Source organism: Apteryx mantelli, chromosome 10, assembly GCF_036417845.1.
Source record: "Apteryx mantelli isolate bAptMan1 chromosome 10, bAptMan1.hap1, whole genome shotgun sequence".
Taxonomy (NCBI): domain Eukaryota; kingdom Metazoa; phylum Chordata; class Aves; order Apterygiformes; family Apterygidae; genus Apteryx; species Apteryx mantelli.
In genome coordinates, this window is record NC_089987.1 from 23,312,170 (window position 1) to 23,331,987 (window position 19,818).

General features: G+C 69.6%; 1 protein-coding gene across 4 annotated transcripts; it reads right to left on the reverse strand.

Annotated features, from left to right (window-relative positions):
- Positions 1-1,712: 1,712 nt before the first annotated feature.
- On the reverse strand, positions 1,713-19,586 carry NDRG4 (NDRG family member 4). Of its 4 annotated transcripts, XM_067302921.1 has the most exons (17): positions 19,519-19,586; positions 16,308-16,399; positions 15,297-15,341; positions 9,147-9,252; positions 7,951-8,071; positions 7,700-7,762; positions 7,421-7,481; positions 6,967-7,053; positions 6,794-6,850; positions 6,236-6,339; positions 5,642-5,698; positions 5,503-5,554; positions 4,694-4,741; positions 4,421-4,456; positions 4,145-4,196; positions 3,193-3,231; positions 1,713-2,475 (listed from the first exon to the last, which is right to left on the reverse strand). In XM_067302921.1, the coding sequence occupies exons 2-17, from the start codon at positions 16,380-16,382 to the stop codon at positions 2,321-2,323; spliced, it is 1,158 nt and encodes a 385-aa protein (XP_067159022.1). In that variant the 5' UTR covers positions 16,383-16,399; positions 19,519-19,586; the 3' UTR covers positions 1,713-2,320. The 4 variants fall into 4 exon arrangements, with proteins under 4 accessions (XP_067159022.1, XP_067159023.1, XP_067159024.1 ...); XM_067302922.1 differs by lacking the exon at positions 3,193-3,231; XM_067302923.1 differs by lacking the exons at positions 15,297-15,341; positions 16,308-16,399; positions 19,519-19,586 and adding an exon at positions 11,981-12,084.
- Between the last annotated feature and the right edge of the window lie 232 nt (positions 19,587-19,818).

Consider the following 19,818-nt stretch of genomic DNA (forward strand, 5'->3'; position numbering starts at 1 on the left):
GCCCGCTTCCCTTCCCTGCGCACCCTACGTCCCCCACTCCGTCCCCCGCGTGCGCACTCCAGCCCTTGCATCCCGTCCGTGAGCATCCCAGACCCAGCTCCCGGCTGCGTTCCCTCCCCACCCAGATGTGCGGCCCCACCAGATGTGCAGCCCCAGCCGGGTGCAGGGCGTTGGTGGCCGAGGGGGTGGTTTGCTCCCTTCCCCTCGCTGCAAGCAGCACGCCAGCTCCCCGCAGGCAGGGCCGCGAAAGCCTTGGACCTGCTGCCCCCGCGGGCGGCTGGCCGGCTTGCAAGGAGAGCCCAGCAGGTTCTTATCGTCTTTATTAGTTTTTGCTTTTTTTCTTTTTTTCCAACACAGTAAATCCTCGCTACAGCGACAAGTTAGTTAAATCCGGTTTACATTTTGCCGTCTCGTGTGAGTACCGCGGCCTCGATGCCGCCGTGACAAAACCAGGGTGGGCTCAGACCGGACGAAGGAGGGGGGAAAAAAAAAAAACGCATTAAATTCCACCGTGACCAGGAAATAAAGGAAAACAACCCAAGAAATCGAAAGGACGAACCACCGGGGAAAACCAAGCTGACCCAACGAAACCCGGGTGGCGAACCGAAGGCAAGCACGGCCAGACCACCTCAAAGGGGACCCACACGTTACCGCTTGTACGAGAGCGCGAGGGGGAACGAACTCAGAAAGGGCAGGGACCGGACAACCCTATATATATATATTATGTATAGGTATTTATATATATCATCTGGAAGGACACGCCGAGAAAACGAGAGATCGCAGCGGTTATCTACAGTAAAAAGGAGCTACTTAGCTTTCAGAGTCACACCGAGAAGGAAGCACACGGCAGAACGAAGGGGGGGGGGGCAAATGGGGACACTGGCGTTTTGGGGTGGCCAGTCGATGGCTGTGTGCGCGCGTGCGTGCGTGTGGCCGGCGGGGGAGCAGGCCTTGGCGCCGGGCCCCCTCCTACGCCCCACGGGGAGCCCGGGGGTCCCCGCACCCCTCTCTGTGGAGGGGGGGGGACCGGGGAGAGGGGCTGGGGCCCGCTGGGCAGGTGTTTTGGGGTCCCCACTCCCGGCAGGCTGGGTGGCCCCGACGCCTGCCGTCCCCACGGCCAGATGTTCTGCACCCGCTTGGTTTTTGGGCTGGTTCCGCTCAGCCCCCGTGGTGGCACCTGGCGGGTCCTCGCCGCCACCCCGCCTGGGAGCCACCCGCAGGGACATGGCTCTTCCCGCGCGTCCGACGCCGGAGCCGGGGGCTCCTCCGCCCCGGGCGCCGGAGGAGCTGCGCTCGGTGGCCCGCAGGGTGGGCTGGGGACGGCGGCAGAGGCCGGGCGGCCCATGGAGGGGTTGTGCGATGACGCGGCTCCCCGTGCCGAGCGGGAGAGGCCGGATGCACCCGGAGCCGGCGGCCGGATGGGGCCCCGAGGCTCGGTTGGGGGGGGGGGCAGGAGCCAAGCCCTTGAGAGACGCCCCGCTCGGTGCGGGGGCGAGATGCTGGGGGGGGGGGGCTGGGGGACACGGCGGGGAGCTGGCCTGCGCCGTGGACACCTGTGGGCAAAGCCAGACACCGGGGGGGGGGGGGGTCCCCATGCCCGCAGGACACCCGTGGGTGGCCCCGTGCTGCTGGGCACCCAAAGCGATGTGCTCTGCGGGGCACCCTGGGGTGGGGCGGGGGCTCCCTGGGGTAGACGGGGGGGGGGAGGGGGGGTCTCATCTTATTGCTGAGGGCCCCGCTGCAGTGACACCAACAGGCTGCGGCTAAACCGGGGGTGGGGGGCAAATCCCAGGGCCTTTCGCCACGCGACACCCCCGAAACCCCTTGGCCTCCGAGCGCCGGGGGCCTCGGCCCGGCCAGCGCGGGGTGGGAAGGAGCAGGCCCCAGAGCGGAAAATCCCCCCCCCCCCCCCCAGCCCCGAAACGGAGCGTGGGGAGGAGCCCCTGGCCCCTGCGCTGCCCGTCCTGCCTCCTCGCCGCCTCCTGCCCGCATCCCGCTGGCCTGCCGCCATCCCACCCCGCTGCCCCCGGCCCACCACCAGCCCTCGCAAGCCGGGGCCAAACGGACGCCGGGGAGGGCGAGGACCGAGCCGGAACGGTGCGTGGCCGCTGCTCAGCCGGGGCTGGGGCTGGGGGGGGGGGGGGGGCGAAGGGAAGCCCCTCTCCTCCTCCGGCGCCCGGCGAGGGGAGAAAGGGGCCGCCGGCAGCAAGGACGCCGAATCCACGCCGAGGGAGCGGAGGGCGTCCGCGGGGGCCGGGCGGGTGCTGGCGGGGCGCTGACGGACGGGCGACGGCTCCGGAGGCGGCGCGGGCGGGCGGCCTCAGCACGATACCTCCATGGTGTGGTTGATCTGGCCCACGGCCTCGGCGCTCTCCGAGTGGGTGCAGGCGCGCGGGCGGGCGCCGTCGGCGGAGCTGGCGCTGGTGAGCGAGGCCGTGCGGGACCGCGCCAGGCGGGTCATGCTGGCGGACGGCACTGCGAGACACGACCCCCCCCCCCCGGGGCGCTCAGCTCCCTCCGGGAAGGCGCCGGGACCCGAGGCGCTGCTGCCCCGCGCAAGCAAAGCCACCGCTGCCGCCGCCACCACCGGGCCCTGCTCCCCGATGCGAGCGGTTCCCCCCACACACACACCGGGCACAAGCTTGCAGCATGCGGTGCCACGAGAAGACGAGCAGCTTGAGGCCGGCGCCGGGCAGTGGGCAGGGACGGGGCCGGCTGCACCCCGGGCACAGCTCGGGAATCTCCTGGGCACCCGGCACGGTGCCCCGGGGCGAGGGGGGGACGGGGGCTCCGGTGGCTCTCCGGGGCGGGTGACTCCCTCCTCCTCCGGCGGGCACAGCCTCCGTCCGGCTAGAGGGGGGCGGTGGTGACGCCGCTGGGACTGTGGCGGCACGGGGCGGGGGGGGACATCGCTGAAACCCGCTTCTGTGCCCTGCTCTGGGTGGGGGCGCCAGGCGGAGCGCGGGGCACCCCCTCATCCCGGGCGAAGCGGAGCAAGGCGGAGGGCGCCCGGCTGGGAAGGGCGGCGCAGGGCCCTGCCAGCCCCGCGCGCAGGCTGCTCCCAAAGGCGCCCGGGCAGCGGCGGGGGGGCCCACGGCCCTGCTCGCGCGGGGGCGCAGGCCGGCTGGCGGCCCCAGGGCCGGGCGGGCCCCATGCAGCGATGGGCACGGGCCGAGCAGCACCGAGCGGTACCTGTGCCTCCACTCAGCCTCCGATCCTTCAGGTGGGCGACTGGCCGGGACGGAGAGGGAGAAGGGCAGGGAGGGCAGAGAGAGAGCGTCAGCCGCGCCGGGCGCTGCGCAGGGCCGGGAGCTGCGGCCCGGCCTCGCACACGTGTGCACGTGGGCCTGTGCGTGCACGCACGGGTGCGTGGGAACCTGGGCACACGCGTGTGCCTGTGCGCGCCGAGCTGCACACGCAGACTTGCATATGCACGTGGACCTGCACACACACACACACGTGCACACACACATGCACGTGAACCTGCACACACACACACACGTGGACACACACACATATGTGCATGTGGACCTGCACACACACATGTGCACTTGTGCACCTGGACCTGCACACACACACATATGTGCATGTGGACCTGCACACACACACATGCACTTGTGCACATGGACCTGCACGCACACACGTGCACACACACACATATGTGCACATGGACTGCACACACACGTGCACACACATGCATATATGCACGTGGACCTACACACACGTGCACTTGTGCACATGGACTGCACACACACACACACGCACACACACACACGTGCACCTGCACACACAGACTCCACACACCTATGAGCATGCACACAGAGCCTCTATACCCACATCCATGCACACACACACGTGCATGCACACATACGCAGCCCCTGTACATACGCACATGCACCCGCACAGCCCTTCTACATACACTTTTGCACACCGAGCCCGTACACGCACGCACACGCTCCTCCTCTATGCACGGCGATAGGCACGTCTTGCACCCCTGCACACTCACCGTACGCACGCACGTGCCTCAGGACGGGCACGCACGGCTGCCGGGCTCCTCTTCTGCCGTGGGGGCAGCACCCACACCCCCCCCCCCACCCGCACCCCTGCCGGCGCGCACCCAGCCCCTCGGGGCCCCGACACTCACTGTAGCCCATGCCTTGCAGGAAGTACTTGAAGGCTTCGGTCAGCTTGCCGGGCTGCGGGGGGCGGGGGGGGGGGGAGAGAGCAGGCTGAGTGGGGGCCGAGACCCCCGTTGGCTTCCCCCAGGTCCCCCCCACCAGGCGAGGAGCTGGGGGTGTCCCCCGCGTGGGGACCTTGTGCCCATGCACACCCCAGCGCCTGCTAGCCAAGGCCAGCCCCCGTGCGTGCCCCAGCGCCCAGGCCACCCAGTTGACTGGGGAAACGGGGGGGGGGGGCTCACCTGGGTGACCTGGGGCAGCCCGCCGGAGTCAGCCATCTGCAGAGAGAAGGGCCTGGTTAGTAGCGGGGACCCTCTGCCCCCCATGCTGGCAGGAGGCCGTCAAAGGGTCCCCTCGGCACTGCCAGGGCCACCGCACTCCCCCTCTTCCTCCAGCCCGGACAGACCTGGGCCGGGGGCACCCTGGCCCTCCCCATCACCCAGCAAGGGGTGCAGGGCCAAGGGGCACCGTCTGGGCAGTGGGGACCACCCTGCCACCCCCTGCCACCTGCTTACCTTCAGGAAGGTGGTGTTGGTGGGATCCAGCTTGGAGTTACACTCCACCTGCGGGCGAGAGGGACCTTAGTAGCACCCCGGGGTGCCCCGAGCCTGGCAGAAGCGGCCCATGGGTACCACCACCGGCTCTGAGCACCCGGGCTGGCACGTCCCACCCCAGCCAGGTGGGGGACGGGGGGACAAGGCGAGCCCCTGGCGGCAGCATCGCCTTCTCCTGCCATGGGGCACGGGGGTCCTTCCTCCTGCCAGGCAGTGCCTGGGCAGAACGGGACCCCCGCGCCCTGGGGTCTGGGAAGGGAGTGGGGCTGGTGAGGGCTCCCCTCCTGGCTGTCGAGGGGTCCCATGCCTGCCCCCATGTGTCTACCAGCACACGCGTGCGCATCTGCATGTGCACATCAGTGCATGCCTACACTGTTGCCCATGTGTGTGCAAGCAAATCCATCTGCACGGCACGTGTGGCTGAGTGTGCAAGTGTGCAAACCCTGCAGGCACCTGCGAGCACAGGCGTGTGCAAGCAGCCGTTTGTGCGCACACGGCCAAGCAGGGAGCGTGCGCAGGCACAAACACGTGCATGTGTGAGCACGTCCGGGCACACGGGGGACTTGCTGGGCACGTGCAAGCGTGGCTGAGTGTGCAAATGCACGTGCATGTGAGCATGAGCGGGCAGGTTTGCACATGAGCGTGTGCACCAGCATGCGGGAGTTTGCACGCGTCCGCGCGTGCAGCGAGCGTGAGCACAAGCGTGCCCACGCACGGGCACGGTGCGCGTGCTACGCCGGCAGGCAGCACCGCGCTACCCCGCTACTCACCACCCCCTCTTCGGCGGGCGCGTTGTCTCCCACCACCAGCATCACGGGGCAGCTGGAAACGAGAGGAGGACGGGGCGCAGTCAGGGCCTGGCCTGGGGGCCACCCGCCCCAGGGCCCCCCGCGCTGGCGCGGCTCTTACCGCAGCGTCTTGGCGTTGGGCACGGTCCCGGGCCGGTTGATGTCCAGGTCCCTGCGGCTGGCGGAGGAGAAAGGGGACCGGCGTGAGCCCGGTGGGCAGGTGCCACCGATGCTGTAGTGCACAGCCAGGGCATTGCCAGCGCCAGGGGAGCAGCTCTCAGCCCTCTCGCCCCACCACCCCACGGATGGAGGGCCCCACAATGACCCTTGATGTCCCCCCGTGCTCTGAGTAGTGCCTGCACCATGGGATGCGGCACCGAGTGAAGCAGGGAGAGTCCCCTACCCGCACGCATGGGGCAGCACCTCTGCCCCCTTCCCCAGGCCCGTGCCAGGACCCAGCTCAGAGGGAGACCGGGGGGACATGCACCTGTGGACGTGGGCTCTGGGACATGGCAAGGTCATGGGTGCAAGGGCTCTGGCATGGGCACCACCATCCCCATCCCCTGGCCAGCACCAGGGACCTGCTTCGCTCTGCTGCCTGCCTGCGAAGGTGACAGCAGCACCCAGCTGGGACCAAGGTCTCCGTGGCGTCCCCGGGGCCACCCATGGGTGCCCCAGCCCCCTCGCCCCGGTGGAGACTCCCTGGGGTGCTCACCCGTTGTACATGTTGAGGAAGAGCTGGAGGTTGAACTGGTTCACCACGCTGCTGATCTGCTGCCGGTAACTCTGCACCAGCTCCGTGTTGTTCACCAGCTCCTCCTGCGCCAGTGGGGACGGAGATCAGCCTTGCCCAGGCAGGGCACCCGCTGCCGGGCACCGGAGGGACCGTCCCACTCCCCCACGGCCTGCCCACACCGTCCCCACCAGCAGGCCGGAGGAGGACGATGGTGGCGCGCCACAGCTGGGTGCAACTGTGCTGCAGGCATTGTGCCTGGGTAGGACACGGGCACAAGCTGGTGCCACATCCGGGGAGGACGTGAATGCTAGTGGGCATCGCGCCTGGGTAGGACACGGGCACAAGCCCTACTGGGACCTGGTTAGGGCTGAGCCCCAGATCGGGCAGGAGGGATACGAGCAGGATTTGGTTAACCCCTTCCCTGGCGGGCCACAGCGAGGGCAACACGGCTGCGGAGCCGGGCCGAGGGCCGCAGCAGGGCAGCGGGCAGGCAGCAGGTAGGCAGCGGGCAGGATGGGCAGGACAGGCAGCCCTTACCTGGCTGAAGAGGTGGGACAGGACCATGTCCGGCAGCGTGCTGGTGAGACCCGAGAGCTGCGGACGGAGCACAGGCAGTTACACCCTCGCCGCGGCCGGCGGCTGCCCCGGTGCCGCAGGACGGCGCGGGACGGGGGCGCCAAGCCCCAGGGAGCCGCAGGAGCTGAGCTCACCTTGGAAGCTGCCCAGTCGATCCAGCCTTTGCCGTTTGGGTCGATGTTCATGAGGACCAGCCCTTCCACCAGGTCAGGGAAGATGAGCTGCACCAAGCAAGGGGGACGATGGGCGGCAGGAAGGGGGGGGGGGACACGCGCCCAGCGCAGTTGCCCCGCCGCAGCGCTTGCCCGCGAGCAGCCGCGCCAACCAGAGCTGGGGTGACCCCCGGCTCCACAGCGCTCTGGCACGCCGGGAGCCCCGAGGCTTTCGGTGGTGCCCCGGAGCAGATACAGCCCTGTCCTGGGAGCGGCAGGGGATGCGGTGGGTGCAGCACGGCCACGGCACCGCCGGCCCAGCCACCCCGGGAGCCATCCTGACGGCACAGCGTGCCCGGGGCCGTCCGCTCCTGCTGGGTCCGGGGGCGGCAGCAGGCAACGGGCAATTCGCACCCCATCCTCGCCCCGGACTCACCGCAAACTTGGCCAGCACGTAGGCTCCTGCCCCCACGCCGATGCCAATCACGTACTTGAAGCTGGAAGGCAGAGAGGTGAGCGCAGGGGGCCCGGCAGGCTCTGGCACCCTTCCGCCCGCCGCGAGTCCTGCTGCAGGGCCCCAGGAGACATGCAAGGCCCCCTGCTTATGGGGACCTGCCAGCCCCATGCCCTCACCTCCTGCCCCCTCCAGCACCCCACCTCCCCGGCCTGCACCCTCGGCTGAGCCGGGCGGAGAGGCGAAGGCGGCGGGACTCACCCAAAATGCTGCACCACGCTGGGTAACATGGCAGCCAGCTGATCCATGGACGGGTACTGGTACCTGCGGCACGGGGAGGCAGGAGACGGCGGTTACGGGGCAGGGGTGGAGATGCCACCCCGGCGCTTGCCCGCAACCACCCCCTCGCCCACCCCGGGGCAGCCGGCGCGGGGGGACGCCATGGCTGGCAGCGACCCGCAGGCAGGGCACAGCTGCCTGCACGGGGACGTCCACGCGCCGGGGGCACCTACCCCTGCGGGAACTGCGAGGCTCCTGCCTGCTGGCCCGGCGCGTCCACGTGGCACACCACAAAGTGCTTCGTGATCTCCTGCATGTCCTCGTAGTTGAAGAAGGTGTTGAAGCACAGCTTGTCTGTGAAGGGCAGGCGGGGATCAGAGACCGGCCGCCCCGGCGCGGGGGACGGAGGCCACCCGCCGTCCCGCTGCCCCTCGGCCGGCGGCAGGATTAGCAGCCCCAAATCCCCTGCAAGGACTCGGGCAAACGGGAGATTTGAGACAAGGCTGCAAATCTCCTCGCTTGGAAACAGCGGGAGAAACAGCCCCGACGTTGCTGCGGACGGGGCCCAGCCGTCGCGGCAGGACGCGGCCGCCGCTGGGGGCTCGGCCGGGCTCCTGCCTCGCCCCGTCGGCCCGGGGACACCCCTGCCGAAACGCGGGGGCGAGCCGCGTTCGGAGCCCATCGCAACCAACGTGACGCATCCCCAGATACGCGAGCGCTGCCTCGATCGAGAGGCAGCTCACGTACGTGCCGGTGACTCAGCTGCCGGCGGGGAGGGAGACGCCGACCCCTGCTCGCAGCGGGGCCCAGGCGTCCTGGCCTGGACCTCGCACCGCGGCCCGGGAACGGCGCCTTCCCCACCTCTCCGGCGGCCGCTAATCCCGGCCTCCCTCGGGCTCCGCTAAGCCCCGCTGCAAGCTGGGGGGGCCGTGCCCTGAATACCAACAGGGCTGGCTGCCGGGGGGGGCGGTGGCAGCCACGCGGGCAGCTCTGCCAGATCACCCAGCGCAGTGTTTTGGGTCCCCCGCACCCGCCCTGGCACTCCACGTCTCCCCGGGCTCGAGTCCTTCTGCTCCCGGCGCGGGTGCAAGCGGGCACAGAGCCAGCGCTGGGGCTGCCAACCACCGTCCCGGCTGCGCTGGCCCAGGCAAGGATCCGGCCACCTCTAGCCGAGTGGCTAAAGCCTCCTGGCCCTCTGGGATGCCCCCACCCCAGCTCCCACCGCAACCCCGGGGACCCCCCCACGGGAGGATGCGAAGGAGCCTTCGGCCTCACCCACACCGAAATGGTGCTGCTGTGCCGAGCCGGGGCTTTGGCCGACGGCCCGACTCCGCGCGGAGCCAGGCAGCGCGGCAGCGAGCCCGCGGCCCCCCGCCAGCTCCCGCTGCGCCCGGCTTGGCCGGGGCGGGGGGGGGGGGGAAATGCTTACGGTTGAGGCCAACGTCGTGGTAGGTCAGGATGGCCGGGCGATTGCCCTTGGGGGAGCCCCGGATGACCACGTGCAGCAGCCCGTAGGGGGTCTCGATGTCATGTTCCTGGGGGGAAGAGGAGAGACGGGGTGACGCTCGCCCGCCCCGGAAGCACCCGTCCCGCCCCAGCGTCCCAGCCCGCCTCGCTCCCTCCCCAGGGCTGCGAGCGAGGGGAAGGGGAGCGCCATGGGGTCCCCGAAACCTCAGAGCGACCGAAACCTCTTCCCCACGGGGACTGCCTGCAAGCAAGCAAGCGCATCCCTGCCAGCCCCTATAGATGCCCCTATAGGAAAGGTTGGGATCCCCCCAGGTGGGACAGCAAGGCCAACCTGCCGATACGGTGCATCCCAGTCTCCTCCAACAGGGAAAGCGAGGCACGGGAGGCCAGCCAGGAGCAGCGGCTGGGAAATGCGCACTCATGCCCTAGGGAAGGGCCCAAGGAAGAGGGGGCATCTGGGATGGCACAGGAGGGTTGAGGGATGGAGGATCATGGGATGGGATGGGATGGGATGGGATGGGATGGAGGATTTTGGAAGAGGATGGGAGGACATGCAATGGAATGGAGGTTTTGGGACAAGAGGATTTGAGACAGGAGGATCATGGGATGAGACTTGAGTTTGGGATGGGGTGAAATGAGATGGGACGACCATGGGAAGGGACAAATAAATCACAGGATAGGATGGGATGGGAGAACTTGGGATAGGATAGGAGGATTTAGGATGGGACAGGAGGATCATGGGATGGGAACATGGGATGGGATAGGGGTTTGGGGCAGGAGGGGAAAGGATGAGAGGACTTGGGATGAGGGGCTGGTGGGTGGGGGGCAGGGTCATGGGATGAGACACGAAGGCCAGGGGACGGGATGGGAGGACTTGGCACAGGAGCACATGAGCCCAGGGGAGTTTTGGGGACAGGATGGGGGATCACAGAGCAGGCCAGCCGGCCTGGATTGGCTGCGCCTGGGGCAAACAGGCTGGGGTTGAATCCTGACCACCACCCTGGGAACCTCCGCCAACCCCAAAATGGCTTAAGAAACCCTTGGTCTGAAGGGGCTGTGACACCCTGCGGAGAGCAGGACTGCCCCGTGCCTCGGTTTCCCTGGCTGGGAGGGTGGGTACCCGCTGCCTGGCAGGGAGATGGGCACCATACCAGGGGGATCCGAGTGGGCTGGGGCTGGCTCCTTCCTGGCCTCGCTCTCCCATCCCTGCCACAGCCTGGGAGAGGAGGCGGCAGCCGGGAGGACCCAGGCGCTGGGGAGGGCGGAGGTTTCGGGGGGACCAATGACCTCCAGCCCCCACGCGCTGCCCCCAGGGTTTCTCATAGCTGGGGTCTTCGCCGGCCCAGGTGACACCCCAGGCCCACGGGGCCACACCAGCTCCTTGCACTGCTTCATCATCGTCCCTGAGCGCTGACAGACCCCGCGCTCCAGCCCTCCCCTCCACGGCCAGCGCCCCCGAAACGGAGGCTGTGCCCGCCAAGGCCCCTGCTTGGGGCAGGACGGGGCGAGGGACCGGAGATCCCCTCCAAATGCCCGCGCCCGCTGCCTGGCGGTGACCTCAAAGCCGGGACGCCGTCACCCCCGGTGTCCCCCGTGGCCGCGATGCTCCTGGCGTCGCAGGCGCTCCCTGTGCCAAGCGGGGCGGCCAGGGGATGCTGAGGCAGTGCCCGAGCCGGTGCAGTCCCCGCTGCGGGCGCGGGATGCCGCCGGGGCTGGGATGTCCGGGGTGGGGGGGGGAGCAGGCCCCTCCGCATGCCCACGTAGCCCTCCCAAGGGCCAGGCGCCGCCAAGGACTCTGAAGGACGCGGGCCTCGGGCGGAGGATGCCGCCGGAGCACGGGGGGCTCCTGGCTGCGGGGCCTCCCCTCGCCGAGCTCTGCCCGTCCCCAGGGGGCACGCGGCGCCCGAGGGCATCTCAAGGGCTTCCCGGAGGCGATGCTCGGGCCCCCCCCCCCCCCAAGGACACCCCGGCCCCAGCCGCATTGGGGGCAGCCCCTCTGCCGCCTGCGTTCCCTCCCTGCCCGCCACCGCTGCCGCAAGGACACCCCCCCCCCCGCCGGCAACGACGGATGGGGGAACCGAGGCAGGCGACGGGCCTGGCCCAAGGTCACCGAGCAGCCGGGGGTCGCCGCCGCCCGTGGCGCAGCCTCTGCAGCATCGCCGGGTACCGCGGCCCTGCCCTTCGCCGCGGGGCCGCCAGCTCGCGGGAGATGCCCACGACGGGGGGGGGGGGGGGCGAAGCGGGCGAGCGGCGCCGCGGCCCCGGCGAGGAGGGGCGCGGGGCGGCGGGGGGGGGTCGCAGCCCTCCCCCCCCCCCCCCCCCCCCCCGGGAGAGCCCAGCGCGGCGCAGGGCCGAGCCGGCACCAGGTGACGCGCTCGCCCGCCTCCGCCCGCGAGCCCCGGCGCCGCCACCGGTGCCACCCTCCCGCCCCGCGGTGCCACCCTCGGCGCCAGCCCGCTGCCACCGGGCGCCGCGATCGCTGCGGAGCGGCTGCGGCCCTTGCTCCAGCGGCCGCCCCCCCCCCCCCCCCCGGCCGCCCCTCCGCGGGGCTCGGGGAGGACGCGCTCAAGGACAAGGCGGCCCCGAGCCCCGCAGCGCACCGGGCAGGGAGCGGGGGGGCCCGGGGGGGGGGAAAGGGCTCCCCGGCGGCACAGCCCCCCCCCGCCGCCGACGCCTGGCCAGCCCCGGCGGTGCAAAGGTGCAGCCTGGGGCAGCGGGGGGGAAGGAATCTGCGCAAAGCCCAATCCGGAGGGCGGCCACGGGGGGGGGGGTGGGGGGGGGCACGGCGGTACCTACCCCATCCCAGCACTCGGGCATGGTGAGGAGCCGGGCGCGCAGGGAGGCGCGGGCGGAGCGGGCCGAGCGCGGGTGCCTGCACGGGGCGCGGCGCCGCAGCGGCGGGGGCGAAGCGGAGCTCTGCGCTGCCCCGGCCCCTCGCCGCGCTTTATAGCGGAGCCGCAGCCCTGCGCTAATCCCTCCCTCTCCCTTCCCCCTCGCCGCGCAGCCCCGGCAGGTTCGGCCTCCATTGCAGGCGAGCGCTGCGATGGAGCCGGCGCCCGGCTATTGGCTGCCGCGGGAATTATCCATGCTCCAATTGGCCCTAAATACCCTTGTTTATGAAGAAAAACGCCCGGCGCCGAGCTGGTACCCGCTCCATCTTCCTTCCTTCGCCAGCCCCAGGCAGGCGCGGGTGGCCCGGCCGGGGCTGCGCTCGCACCCGTTGCAAGGCACCGCGCCGCAGCTGCAGGGCTCGGCACCCGCTGCAAGGTGCCACCGCCAAACGCGCAGAGTCATGCTGGAGCCTGCGGCCGCAGCGTCCCGCAGCACCGGCAAACACACACACACACGCACACACACACACACACAACCATAAAGCGCACGGGAAAAGGATGCACTGGGCAGTAGCTGCACGCACACGCTGCTCCACCTATGACCATGCACACGCGTGCACGGCAGCACGTAAAGCTGCAGACACGCACGGGCCCAAGCACAGCTGTGCTCCACTGTGCACAGATGCTACGCACAAACAAATAGTGGCCCACGCGGGCCCCCCTCAAAATGCCTGTGCGCACCCCCACAGGGCTGCCGGTGATCACGTGTGCTGCTGCATGCATGCACACTGGTGGGCACCCGCCCGCCCGGAGCAGCACACGCATGAACACGCATGAGCGCTGCCCCGGGAGGCGCTGCAGTCCCCACGCGGGGGCACGGCCCATGCCCAAAGCAGGAATACGCGTACGTGCAAAAAAAGACACGTGCACGGTGTGGCCGTGCGGACGCAGAGCATGTTTCAGGACACGCAAACATGCACACGCGTCCCGGCAGCCCCCAGCTCTCCCAGGACGGGACACCCTGAGGCAGGCAGCACCGCGGGCTGCTCCAAAGGGCCTGGGGCCACCCAAGCTCCGGGGCACCCACCTCCTACCCCTGCAGTGACGTGGCCTCCCCAGCTGATGACTCGGGGGGGGGGGAGCAGATGGGGAAACGCGGCCGCTTTGCGGAAGGATCAGCCTCAAGGAATGCTTGCAGGGAACGCTCGCGAAGTGCATCCAGCCACCGGCGCATCCATCCTGTCCATGGGAGCAGCGGGGCAGGGACCCCTGCTCTCCTCCGGGCTCTGCGGGACCCTCAGGGGACACCCAGGCGCCTGCTCTCTCGCCTCCCCTTAGGCCAACAGGGCGACCGGGGGGGGGGGGGGTCCCTTGCACCATACCCCAGCGCTGATCCGGCACTCACACAGTGTGCGATGCCCAAGCCTTCACCGTAATCCAGCATGGACGGGGCTGTCCCGTGCATCTGGCCCTGGGCTGGCACCTTACTGCCATGGCCCAAAGCTTCCCACAGGCTCCGGGTACGGCACCGAGCGCTGCCGTTCCCCCCGCGCCGGCGTGGCAGCACCTCCACGTTCGGCACGACAGGCACCCACCTGGCACGACACTGGGCATCGAAACGATCCCGCGTGGCCTCAGCCGGCTGCCCGAGCAGGCCGGAGAGCCAAGCACCAGTGCCGCAGCGGTGCAGTGGCCGGCGGAGATGCTCCTGCCCTCCCAACCAGCTACCGGCACCTAACGGCACGGACCGGAGTGCCGCAACCGCGGGGGCAAAGAGCACGAGCAGCCGCAGCCGAGAGCGCCGGGGGGGGGCAAATCGTACAGCGCCTTGCACCCAGCCGGCCCGCGGACGGCCAAATGCACCCAGGAGCTGCGGTGGGCTGGACACCCGCTTCCCCGAAACCCCCGTGACGGGGGTCCGCGGTGGCCGTCCTGCCACGGGCACGCTCAGGAACGGCCCGCACGAGCCCCGGCGAGGCGGCACGAGCAGCCACCCGAGCCGCCCTCCTCCCCCGGCCGGCTCAGCCGCGGTGCCAGCAAAGCCCCGGCTTCGCAGCGGCCTCTTGGCAGCGCCGGGAGGCGGAGGGAGGGATCGGGGCCCCGTGGCGCGGAGGAGGGCAGACACGGGGAGGAGGCGTCGCGACACAGAAAGCCTCCAAGAAAGAGCGATGGGGGGGGCAAGCTGAGAAAGAAGGGAAGGTGATAGGAGGAGGTGACAAAGGAGGAAAAGCCAAAGGGAGGCGTGAATGCAAAAGGGCAGCCCCCGTTCCCACGCTGGAGGGTGCCTGCTCCCCCAGGCCCGCAGCCTGTTCCCTCTCCTGCCACCTCCCTGCACGGGCTCCCACGCGGCTCTCGGAGGGGAACCGAGAGGCCCCGGGGTCCGGCTGGCTTGGGGAAAGCCGTCTTTGTCTTTTATCTGTCAATCTCACTTCATTTTTTAGGGTGAAGAGGCCAGGTGGGGGCATCGCTGTGGCATTCGCCCGCTGGATCTGCTCCCCTGGGCATGACCGAGGATGCGGCACAGCATCGCGCTGGACCAGTCCTTGCAAAACCGGAGTGCAAAGCGGAAAAAGAGGGAAACGGAAGCAGGGGCAGCCCAGCATTTCAGCGCTGCTCCTGCAGCGACGGGGCCAAAGTGGCAGTCAGGAGCTCGCTGCAAGGCCGTTCTGCTAAATGCTTAACCCCCCCCCCCCCCCCGGGATGTAAAACCACAAGGACCCATTGCACAGGAGCAGGGAAACCGAGGCAGGGAGCAGCCGAGCAGCACGGAGCCCCCGACAGCGGCGTGACACCACCTGGGGCCGGGGCGCGCGGGACGAGGGTCGGCTCAGCCAGCCGGGCAGGTGGCGGAGAGGCCCGCGCTCTCCGGGCAAAAGCAGGCAGGATGGAGGGCGACGCCACGACCCTCCAAAATACAATTAAAAAATAAATAAATAAATAAAAAAGAGGCTTTCAAACACCCTTATATAAGCGGGGAGCTGGCATCACCCAGGGAACCATTGCCATGGCAATGGCAGAGGGGCCGCGAAAGCAGCTCGCCTGTTCTTGGAAGCAACTGCCCCCTTTTGCGAGAGGCTTTTGTCCCCGGCCCGTCGCCAAGTCCCCGCCAGCCACATCCGACCACCAGTGCCGAGCGGAGCGGTTCCCACCCGCTGCTGCCGCCCCGTCCGATGCCCCGGCCCCCCATCCAGCGCCTTCCCCAGCCCGAGCGGGGCCGGCTGCTCTGCCGTGCGGGCGACCCGGTGGGGAAGGGAGCCGTCCTGCCCGCCCCGGCGTCCTACCTTCCAGTCCGTGTCCACGGCGGACAGGAACACGTCCGAATTCTCCTGGAGGGGAAGGAAGGGAACGGTCAGGGCCCCGGGTGGCCGAGCTGCAGCACCTTGCACGCGCGCCGCCCTCCTCCTGGCTTCCCTGGGGCGCGGGCGGAGCGTGCAGCCCGGCTTTGGTTTCGGGGACCGGACCTCGCGCTGTGCCCTGGGATCGGTGCACCCCCACCCGTGGGCACCCACTGCCTGCACACGTGTGCACACGCATAAGCGCAACCCCAGCACACGTGTGCACCTGGTACCAGCACACATGGGTGCATCTACACACCCATGCGCCCAGCTGCACACGTGTGTGCACACATGGGCACCCAAAACAGCACACGTGCACTCATACGCATGCGTGCACCCAATATCAGCATGTTCACATATAGGCACCCAACACCAGCTGTGTGTGCACACGTGCACCCAATACAAGCACATGTGCACACACATGCACATGTGCGCCCAATCCCAGCGCATACGTGTGAACACACGCGCACCCAACACCAGCACATACATGCACACAGGTGTGTGCCCAATACCAGCACGCGTGTGCGTATTCATACACGTGTGCACCCAATACCAGCACGCGTGTGCGTATTCGTACACGTGTGCACCCAATACCAGCACGCGTGTGCGTATTCATACACGTGCACCCAATACCAGCACACAAGCGAACACACACGCATGTGCGACCTGTACCAGCACATGCATGCACACTCATGCAAACATCAGCATGCATGCACACGTGTGCAAACACCAGCACATGCGCACGCATGCATGTGCACCCAATACCAATGCATGTGCACAGCACGCGTGTGCACACGCACCCCGAGCCCCCGCTTGAGCAGAGCCTGTCCCAGCAGCCGCCCAGGCACGGGTCCCACGCCAGTCACCCTCAGCGCAGGCACCCATCCGGGCGCCGCTGCCGGGAGGGGGGCACGGCGTGCACAAGGGGCAGCAGGACCCCTCGGCTGCGACACTCACCAGCTCGGCGTCCTGCCCTCGCAGCAGCGGCTTCTCCTCGGTGAAGCGCAGCTCGTGCAGCCCCGCCATGGTCATCTCCTGCAGCAGCAGCCCTGCCCAGGGGAGGGAGACGTCAGCGCCCCGCAGGCGCCCGGCCTCAGCCCCCCGCCGTGGGGGGCACCTCAAGGCGACGCTGCCCCCCTGCAAGGTGGGACACATCCCCTCGAGCCCCTGGGAAAGGGCCCCTTGCAGGAAAGCAGGAGCCCCAGGGGCTGCGCCAGCCTTCCTGGGACAAGCCTGTGCCTCAGTTTCCCTCTCCACCACGGAGATGAGTTATACGGTGACTGAGTCCTCCGTAGGGTCCCCGCACAGCTCTGACACCTCTCCAGCTCCCAGCATTGGCCGGAGAGAGAAACAGCGACTTTTCGGCTAGCGGACGGACAAGGGCGGAGGGAGATTGCCCCGCACGGCCAGAGCCAGGAGCGACGTTTCTCAGCCATCCTGGGAGGCAGAGGGATGCTCCAAGCATCCGAAAACAACACAGCCCCGGCGGGGAGCGGAGAGACGGCCCGAGGCTTCGTATCGCAACGCGGGGAGCAAACCGAACGTTGAGCCTTTACCCTGCCTCGTCCACGCCGGCTGCCTGGCAGCTCAGCTTGCGGCGACGGACTTTGCCTCGGAGCCGCCGCTCGGAGAGACGTGCGGCCGAACGCTGCTGACCAGGGCACCGGTTAGGGTTAGGGACCAACCCCGCCACTGCGGGGTAAATGGGGGGGAAGCGGCAGGTCCTGGGGCAGGGGAAAGATGGATGATCCCCGATCGGATGGGATCAGCCCTGAATCCCCTGGCGTTTGTCCTCCCAGCCTCCGTTTTCACAGCTTTCCACGAGGCCGGGCCACCAGCTGAATTCCCGCTGCTCCGAAGGGGCTGGGGCTGGTCCCTCGCCACCTCCGATTGCTACGCAGCCCTTCGCAACCACCCCAGAGATGCCGGGGGACGGGAGAAGGGCACGAGGCCGTGCGGCCACCCCGGCAGATGTGGATCCCGCCTCCATATCCGAGACAGCCCGGCTGGAGATGCGGAGCGAGGAACGTTCCCGGGAAGGCGAGAGCTGGGTGCAAGCTCCCTTCCGAAGCCCGTTTTTCTCCAATCCGGCTGGGTTTTCCGCTCGAAACGCGGGCACGCTGTGCCACCTGGCTGCTTGCTGCCGAAACCGCACTTCGCCTGCCTCGTTGGGAGGCAGCCAGCAAACCCCAAGCGTTTCGACAGCGCCGCCGCCAAGCCTCCAGGGAGTCCCGGGGCTCCGCGTGCCGCCCCCGGCTCTCCGAGCCGCCCGCGCCGGCACGGCCCGCAGCGAGGCCTCGGCTGCAGCCCGCCGGCACGGGGAACGGAGGAGGCTTCGCCGGTCCCTGGTGAGCCCAGCCTAGAGCCGAAAGGCTGCAGAGAGGCCCGGGGGAGCGGAGCTGCTCCTGGTGCACAAAATCCACCGATGGCTGGAAGCAGGGGGATAAACTTGGGGAAGGGCCGCGGCCGCCAGAGCCTGGCGTTGGTGGCCTGAGCCATCGCCGCTCCATCTCGAGCGACTTAAAATGACTTTAAAAAAGACTTAAAATGGAGACCAGGGCAGAAGGGAACAGCTCTGGGCTCTCCCGAGGGTGCCCACTGCAAAAGATGGGGTCTGTGGCTAAAGTGGCCGCTTCTCCCACCCCGTGGGTGGCCCTGGGTGATGCTGGTGGCTTCAGAGAGCCTGTCAGGGTGTTGGGAGAGCAATTCGGAGCTGTGCTCCGAATGGAGGGAGGCAGCAAGACCCCGTGGATGGGACGCTACCAGCCCGGGTGCTGGCTGGGGACCCCTCCGCTTGGTGCCCAGAGCGGGTGGCGGGTGCCCCGGCAGGCCCGAGCCAGCGCTTGTCCGAGGACAGTGGCCCGGCTGGGATGCGGGATGCGCTCACTGCACCCTCCTTGCCCATCGCGAGCAGCAAGTTAAGCCTGCAGCTGCATCGCAGGCTCTTACAGGCTGGAGCCTCGCGAGCATCCAGCCCTGCACCTGGATCCCGCAGGGACGAGCTCTAACCGGCTGCCGGGAAAGGAAGAACTTCTTTCCGAAGGGGAAAGGCAACGGCTCCCAGCGGGAGAGGGGGAGAAGGGCCGAGCGGAGGCAGAGGAGCCGCCGGGCTCCTGGCACCGCACGCGCCGACGCCAGCGGAAGCAGCCGCATCGGCTCCCCTTCCCCGGGGAGCTGCAGCCGGAGGAGAAGCAGCTTACGGCCGGCAAAGGCATCGCCGTTATTATTCATGTCCCCGTTATCGGGCTCTGGGACGGGCGTAGCGCCAGGCGGCCGGCCTGGCTGGGGGGCCGGCGGCCCGCGGAGGCCACGCCAGCCCCGCGGCAGCTGCACCCCACGGTGCCACCCCGGGAACCTGCACCGGCGCCCCGGCACGGCCGGGCAGCGTCGGCGGGGAGCGGGGAGCCTCCAGCGGGGAGCGGGGAGCCTCCGGCGGGCTCGCGGCACCGATCCGCCGGGCTCCTCGAGCGCTGCTCGGCAGACGGCGAGGCGAAGGCGGAGGCGGTGCTGGCCCCGGGGGTTTCGGGGCTCGGCGCGGAGGCGCAGGGTGTCTCGGCGGCAGCGGCTGTTGCCAAGAGCAACCTGCTCCCCAGCCCCGCTCCTCCGGGCACCGGGAAGGCGGCAGCGCGGCAGCCAGACGCCCCGGGGAGGCTCGCGAGCAGCAGCCGCCGCCGCCGCCGCCGCCGCCGCCGCCCGGGGCCCCGCGTGGGCGGGAGGCTGCGCCCGAGGGATGCTCAGCGGCCCCACGCGCACCCAACCCCCCCCCCACCCCCCCAAAATGCAATGCCCTGCTGGCTGCCCGGCAGAAAGACCCCAGCTCGCGGGACCCCCCCCGGCACCAGGAGGCTGGTGACACGGTCCCAGCCTGGTCCCCGCTGTCGGCAGCCACCAAGGCGGGCTTCCCCGGCTGCGGCCCTCCTCCTCCTCGCCAGCCCTCGCCCCCAAAACATCCTCCCTCCAAACAGGGGGGCAGAGGCAGGCTGGGGGGGGGGGGCTCTGCAGTCCCAGCTCGCCGGCAGGGACCGAAGGGCTCCTTGTGCCCCCTGCATCGCAACCCCCCATCCTGCCAGCGCGGGGGTTAATCCCCCCCCCCCAGCCTGCAAGGCCCCTCCTCGGCCTGGGGGTGAAGCCCCCCCCCCCCCCCGCAGCCCCCCAGCTCCTGCAGCACCTGGGCACCGCGTCGCGCCGTCCGCCGGAGCAGGCCGCCGCGCGTCCGTCTGGCACAGCGGGCGAGCGCGGCCCCCGACACGGCGCTCCGGAGCCCCCCGGGCCGGCGAGGGGGAGGAGGAGGCGGTGTAAGCAGCCTGCGTCACGCAGGGCACATCCGCGGCCTCTCGCGGGGACGGCCACTCGCCCCCCTGGCCCCCGGCGTCGCGCCGGCCCCCGAGGCGAGCGGCGGCGGGGGGGGGACCCGCTCGCAGCCGGTGCCGCTCGGGGATGGCCAAGCTGCCAGGCGGGATTCGCGGAG

Bases quoted from the DNA above. Each gene is read 5' to 3' on its own strand.
- NDRG4 (XM_067302921.1), bottom strand. From the start codon at position 16,382: ATGACCATGGCGGGGCTGCACGAGCTGCGCTTCACCGAGGAGAAGCCG. The intron at 9,253-15,296 runs GTAGGACGCCGG...TCTTCCCCCCAG, and splicing joins CCGTGGACACGGACTGGAAG to GAACATGACATCGAGACCCC. The intron at 5,555-5,641 runs GTAAGAGCCGCG...TCTCGTTTCCAG, and splicing joins CCCAACGCCAAGACGCTGCG to CTGCCCCGTGATGCTGGTGG.